Source organism: Porites lutea, chromosome 11 (genome assembly GCF_958299795.1).
Source record: "Porites lutea chromosome 11, jaPorLute2.1, whole genome shotgun sequence".
Lineage (NCBI taxonomy): Eukaryota > Metazoa > Cnidaria > Anthozoa > Scleractinia > Poritidae > Porites > Porites lutea.
In genome coordinates this window covers 9,188,885-9,196,210 of record NC_133211.1, presented here as the reverse complement: position 1 = coordinate 9,196,210, position 7,326 = coordinate 9,188,885, and the positions used below count along the sequence as shown (strand labels likewise).

Below are 7,326 nucleotides of genomic sequence, written 5' to 3'. Positions count from 1 at the left end.
TCTTCAAGTTATAGGATAAAAGCCGATAATTCTGGTAACCGCGTCTATTGTCTTTTTATGAAAAAAATAAATAAATAAAAGAATAGGATTTGGATGACCGAATATTATTCTTAGCGAAAGCACGCAAACTTACTATTCGTAACAGGACAGTTCATCAAAGGACTGGGACTGAGCAAGTGAATGCTATGACGATGCTGCCCTTGAACGGCAACATCGCCAGGATCGATCGAACTAAAATGCAGCAATGAACCAGGCAGCCGTAAAAATTCGCTTTTTTAGTCAAGATATGATCAAGAACAGGGAAAATGTATCAATTTTTATAATTTACTTTCTAGAAAAGCTCTTGCTTATTTTCAAAACGGCCACAGCGCGAGACTGGAGCGAAAACTTCGAACTCATGCACGTGAATGTTTGCGTACTACATGTAGTAAAAAAATAACCCGAGAAACGGAAGTAACATTGCGACTTTTGGTCCATGACTTGGACGAACATTGGTGAGTAATAAACGAATTTTAAAGATTGGGTTTTTAACTGAATTTTATGTGTTGTCTGTCTCCTGAGTTTTATTGACGACTCAAATGATTTGAAATCTCAGACAGGTACAACTGATTTCATCGCGCATAATGTTTTATAGTCGTTGAAACTCTTTTCTTTGAGCTGTTATCACTCGAAACGTTTGATTTTTATCAAACGTTCTCTTAGACTGTTAGATGATTGTTTCTTGAAGCCGTTAATGCGCCCGTTAGAAACGTTCAAAAAAGTCGTTAGGAAAATCAAAGCAAATCCGTTCGAACGCTTTTGTAGGTTGTTAGATTTTTTCGCCTACCCGTTCAAACCGTTAGCCAACCCGTTAAAGGCGTTACAAAAGCCGTTAACAAGCCGTTTGTTAACCGTTAGTTTTTACCCGTTAAACGGAAAACCGTTAGTGTACGTTTTCCTGGAGAAGGTCACATATGATGAGAATGACAAAGAGAAAGATGTGAATAATATCCAGACTTGATTATCTAAACTGTTGACCTCAGTCTTGCTTAGTCTGCGAACAGAGGTTCCACTGTGATGTGCTAATTACACTCACCTCTCCTAGCGTTGGAGAATTTGTTCTCATTCGCTTATATCCTACGGAATGCAGGGATGAGGCTCCACCAAATGATGTCCTTCCACGGTAAAATGGAGAGGAAAACTCACCAGGTTGGGGTGGTTTAGGCTGTATTCAGATAAAAATAATGTAAAAATAATGCATATCATTGAATAAAGATGCAGTTTTACACAACTACAGAAGACAGTAGGTAGCTTAAGCAATGACGACAATGGCAGTGAACATGTCGCTAAATAAAAAACTTGCATCATTTCTAACTTTATCACGTCGATTCGGACCTGCTCAATTTATCAAATGTAGGTGATTTTTCGCGGAGTTGAATTCCTAACGATTTTATACACGTTCAGAAAGAAAAGGAAAAGTCTTCTTTGTGTGTTCACATTCTTCATAAGATGTCGCAATAGAAGGTTTTACGTCGTAGTCATGTAGTGGACATCAAAGAAATGCAGGGTTCGCAAATAGGCCAAATTTGGCGTATTTTACGCCCAAATTGTTCAGATGACTCCACAGAGGTTACGGAGGGAGTCACTTCGACTCCAGAAATTTTCTGTAACAAAAACAGTTTTGTCCTTACCTTTTTCGCAACAAATACAATTTACGTTAATTGTAAACGTTGTATTAAAACCTTAATTAAATCATCAAAATTAAAGAATTATACTGCACAACAAAACAGGAGGAGGGTAAATTACGATCAAAATTTACTCGATGACCGCCATCATGGATTTGAGCTTTCCAGGTCAGCGGACCGCCATAGGTACTTCATGTATCCCTCACATGTGTGTATACATGCCAGGACCATGTGCTGGAAAGTCTGAAAATGGCGTTTTTCATTGTGATACTTGACTCCAAATATTCCAAAATGACTCCAAAATTTGTGAAGCAGAAGTCACAGTGACTCCACTCATCAATAAAATTTGCAAACCCTGAAATGTACTAAAGAGAATGATGCCCCTGCATGTGGTGTTGGTCTGCTCATAAAACTAATTTGTTTTTCGACATTGTCATTGTCCTCGTTGTCGCAGTTGTTTAAGCTCCGTAATAGTACAGGACTCACAGAGTGCTTACCTTTATGGTGGAACCAAATGCAGAAACAGAAAAAGATGGTCTGTTCTTAGGTAAGGAGAAAGGCTGTGGGCCTGGACGATATTCAGAAGCCGGAGGAAACAGCTGTGGTCTAGCTTGGTTTGCACCCCCTGATGATGAAGCTTCCACAGTAGGTAATGGTTCACCAAATATTGAAGTATTTGCACGTCGTTTGCTTCCAGGGTTTAAAAATAAGGCAGGAGTAGATGTTATAATTGACTCTGATGAGCTTGCTACCTGTCTGACTTCATGGGTTATTGATAAGTCATCCTCTTGCTCCTGTATAATGTGAAAAAAATCTTATTAAGCTAGTTTTTTTGTCACAAGTGAGACACCATGCAACCTGATTATCCACTCTTTGAAATTCACAAAAAGGCCCTTAAAAGTCCATTAATTTTAAAACTCCTTTATATTACATGAATTCAGTGGAACCTTAATACATCAAACTCTCCACAAACATTAAGTGCCATTTCTATTGGATTTGACCATACTTTTCAGTCATTTTAACTCGGTTAACTTAAACTCAGACAACTCGAATTCCTCGCAAGATCAAAGTAAATAGAGAGAAGTCGTTGCCATGGTAGCAAAATTTCTGAATGACAACAAACCAAGAAGTCACTTAAAAAGTGGATTCGCACTGTTTTAAACTTCGTCAATCTTATTTAATTTCATTCAACTTGTCAAATGTTGGCGAAATTTTCTGGGAAAAATCTGAAAGGACCATAACTGAGTTTAGAAAAAGGCACTTCTTGTGTTGTGCTCACCTACTCCATAAAGCAGGCGAGTGAAATTAGGAAGTTTCATGTTGCAGTTGTGCAACAACGGCTAAGAAAATGTACAAAAAAGGGTGATGCAGGTGCAAAGTTGTTTTTTTGCCAATCTAAATGCATTGGGTTTTTTTGGCTGTTTGCCGTCGCTGTTGCAAAAACTCCCTATTGTTGTCATCCAGAAATTTTGCTACCATGGTAACATGACGTCACACTTCTCGTCTCTATTTAGTTCCCACCCGAACAACTTAATTTCGGCTCTTGCAGCTCACCATGGATGCCATCCTATTACCTCATCTTGTTGTGTAATCAGAAAAAAAAACACACAAAACTAACACTACAGCAATTAGATTTTAGGTAGTGCAATCAACAGATCACATAATTAACAGTATTTGTCTGATATACCGGATCATCAGAATAAGAATGCATAGTCACAGTTTCTAATGAAGTTTAATTTGCAGCATACCGTAAACTGATTGAAGTATCAGAAAATCAGTAAACTAATAATTAACAAGGTAAAGTGAATAGTCAACCAACTCCAATAACTTGAACCCTTGCTACATGTAACTCCAACTGTTTTTACTCGTGGATTATCCATGAGTATTGTGGGGAATCTGTAGGCAAATGTGTCACTCACTCATAACCTGAAGTTTGATCTAACTAGCCAATCAAGAGGAATAGTATTTCAAGCAAATCACAACACAGCTTGCCCTTAGAAAGCTGTGACATGCATGGCTTGTTTAACTAATTCTTACAACAAGACTCTCAATCTCATGCTTTTTTGGGCAAATATCATTCTGAAATGAAATGTTTCTTCAGTTGAATAAAAAAGGAACTGTTGCTGAATTGTAATTGATTCTCCTCAGGTTAATACAGAGAATTGCAAGCTGTACAACACTACAATGCCGTAAGCGAGAGACTTCGCAACGGTTTAGCTTCAGAGACACTTTATATTGCTTTGTCGGACATATGTTCTTCAAATGCGACGAAATTAGTTTAAGTACAGCTTTTACCATCAAAACCATGCTTGCTTTCCTCAAATATATCTTTCAATTATACATAAATAAGGCCCTACTAGCTACAAACACCGTCCACCAGCAGAATTTCATGGCCAAAAGTGATAAAGATAATTAATTCATGTCGAAGGTCCAGGGTCCAACTCCTGCCATAGGAAACTTTTTCTTTACTGCTTTTTTTTTCCTTAAAACATATTTTCACTTTTTTACAGACTTAAAATATACCGTTAGACTAAGTGCAAGTTCATTATCAGCTTTTGTTTCCACAATAATTAATCCATGAGTAGCCATACGCACCCTTTGATTTGATTACCTTCACAGTTCAAGTTAACACGGCTCTATTGTACGATCATTTTGGTTCCCAAAAGGTCCAGGCAGAAATAGATTGCCAAAAGATTTTGAGCAAAATTCAAAATCATTGTTAATGTTGTTGAGTTTTGGCTAATATTACCATGCTATGGTTAATTTCCACAGTTCTGATACACAACTGATCTCTTAGCCACATGTACTTCAGCTGTCAGGTGCTTTCTGCAGCTGTACAATAATATTCTTGAGCTACAGTAATTTAATGTAGATTAGTAGTGTCCTTCTGATATTGCTTGTTGATACAAAATCATTTTGCAGCTATAGACTACCAGGGTGCAAAGAAAATCATTTTTACAGCTTGCTATTTGGGCAAGTTGAAGCTAGCATTTACTAGCCCAGACGTCATTTCAACTAACCCCAAAAGCTTTTTGACAGGCAGAATTGATTGCACAGTTCTTCTGTCATTTGAATTCCTCACAAAACATGACTTGCCCATTGGGCAAGTTAAAAACAGAATTCACTAGCCTGATAGCAAAATCCACCAGCTCCAGGCTATCGGACACTACTTTCTTTGTACGCTGATTACCCACTTGAGACTGATTGTTTAAATAAGTTGTTTTATCACTAATGGGCCATAATTTTGACATTGATTTATTATAACAAGAGGAAGAGCAATCTTTAGCTTTTACACTTCCTAAGACAACAAAAGAGGGGGGATAGTCACAAAAGCATCATGTAATAGCCAAGGGCTAGTGTAGCAGCCCATCAGGCTAACTTGCTTCCGAGTTGTTCAATGGGCAAGCAACATTTTGGTTGCAAAATAAAAATGTCAGTTAGGTTTGGTAGGCCTGCCGAACTGCTTACCAGGACTGCCATGATGGTTGTGGTAGCTAGTCTCTCAGGGAAAGTTGTAGGTCACTTATCACAGAATCTGCTTATACTTATTATATTCGACTCATGTTCAAACTTAGAGAGCCCAGCTGATTTTACCGCAGTAGCTGGCTGCTTATGACAGCTATTGACAGCTATAGTATGGGTTAGTAAACTAAAGCAACAGCTTGGCAAGAGGGCAAGCAATTTGCTAAATTTCATCTTAAGCTGAATGCCAATTTTTCAGGACACATCATTTCCAGGGACATTACATGCATACCATCACACATCTATCCATTCATGAATTCTTACAGACCAAGGTATAGACAGAGGCATTAGAAAGCTACATACGTACAGGAAATTGGACAATATTCAAGAAGGTTAAAGTGAACCCACGACAATATATGAGGGAAAAACCTCACTGCTAAGGAAAAAAAGGAGGGAGTAAAGAAGGCAGGCAAGCACCAAAAGGATAGTATACCCGAAGTTACATAATAATACATTACAAGCAAAAGAACTTTCCAGTTAACTAGATAGTAAATTTGATGAAATTACTATTCCCCAATATCATTAGCCTTGGCCTTTTAATTTTACACAAATGCACTGTAGCTGGAGGCAGTTAACCTGTAAATGAAAAACCTTCAAGACTTTTCACCATCTTCTACAAGAATATGTTTAAAAATATGATTAGGAACATTATTTTCAACTAAGTAGCAAGTCACGAAATCTATGTTCGGTGTAAAAACCTACCTCGACGGTTTCTGGTTGCACGCTCTCGCTTGCTCGTCTCGAGCTGGGAACTTCGCTCTCAGATTCTTCCGATCTAACCGAACTGGTAGAAGCTTCTCCATAACGATCATTTCCACTAGATAAACCAAATGTACGCGAAGGTCTTGAAGTCGAAGGAGTTTCGCTAGAGAGTCCCCGTTCTCGAAGGATAGAGGAGAAATATCCCGGTCCTAACGATCCCAACTGGCCGTTACCGACTGTAGTTGCGGTAGAAACCTCTGCCGGTTTTCTTGAGGATCGTAGGTTAGAGTTTGAAGTATAGTTTTCATCGATGGTTTGTGAAACCTCATTATGCTCATCTTGTTGATCAAAGTCGATTTCGACGGGCTGTGATCTCTGATTTCCTTTAAATAAATCAACTAACCATGCCGGAGAGAAGAAATCCTTCACTGTTTCAATAACACCCTGCAGAAGACAAAATGAACGAGTTAATGTGACGTCTAGTCTGCTTACACGAAGTAAAAACAATAAAATACTTTTTCGAGAACAAACTAACACTTTTTCTTCCTATTTCAAGAAAAAATTTGAAACGGTGTTAACCAAAGTTCGGATCACGTACCTTCCTTCTCCCAGGTGGACGAGCGTACGGTTTCGCAGATTGTCGCTCTCGTATGTACCCGCGGATTTTGTACGAACGAGAGCCACCAGCACCAGGCTGGTCTACCATTGTTGAAGATCCTCTCCTGCTTTATAAATGGCTGAAAAATATACAAAATATACTAAAAACTTCGTGAAAAAGTAATAAAACTGTAGTACGGTTTTCCACACCACATGCGACACACGACTTAGTTCGACCGCCTCTTTTCTAGAAATTTGATTGGTCAAACGGAATCACGTGGTAGTTCAAGATTTCTGGCTACCACCCCCGTAAAATGATGTTTTGCACCTCTGTTGCGCACCGTAACGTACAATTTTAGACTCTTATTTTACAAATAATTTTTTTCCTCCGCCTTTGATAGCCAACATTCAAGACGAAACGCAAAAAGAAGAACGCCTTTGTTACGTTGAGCAAGTTTGTAGGTAAAATTTTGAGCCCGCGAGCACTTTCGCAGTCTTGCCAAGTTGCTTTTGTTCACATATGATAGAGACATTAGAGCCAATTCTCATGAAGTGCATCGGCTTTCTTCATTGCCTTCAAAAATGGGACATGTAATACGGCGGAGTCTTACTTTGGATCCTTGGTCACACCGGAAAGGTTATGCACGGCGACAGGGGGAAACAGGAGGACAGAAAAGGCGACCTCTCAAAAAATTTTTGAGATAACGAAGATAATTGACGGAGGTCTAATGTCACTTTAGATATGTAACGTAAAATCGGGAGTAAATCAGACCACATTCAGTTTCAGAAAGGGGCTCTTTTCTAAAAAAAAGTGTCTATGAATATCAAATGGCGGAAGCGA

At 38.7% G+C, this 7,326-nt stretch overlaps 1 protein-coding gene across 1 annotated transcript in view; it reads right to left on the bottom strand.

Annotated features, from left to right (window-relative positions):
* The window catches only part of LOC140953162 (uncharacterized), a 30,323-nt gene extending 23,577 nt beyond the window's left edge, over positions 1-6,746 (bottom strand). The window contains exons 1-4 of the mRNA XM_073402661.1: positions 6,487-6,746; positions 5,889-6,332; positions 2,162-2,458; positions 1,076-1,204 (exon numbers count right to left, since the gene is read on the bottom strand). Of these exons, the coding sequence (XP_073258762.1) occupies positions 1,076-1,204; positions 2,162-2,458; positions 5,889-6,332; positions 6,487-6,594 (978 nt within the window). The 5' untranslated portion in view covers positions 6,595-6,746. The remainder of the gene's footprint in view (positions 1-1,075; positions 1,205-2,161; positions 2,459-5,888; positions 6,333-6,486) is intronic.
* Positions 6,747-7,326: the final 580 nt, after the last annotated feature.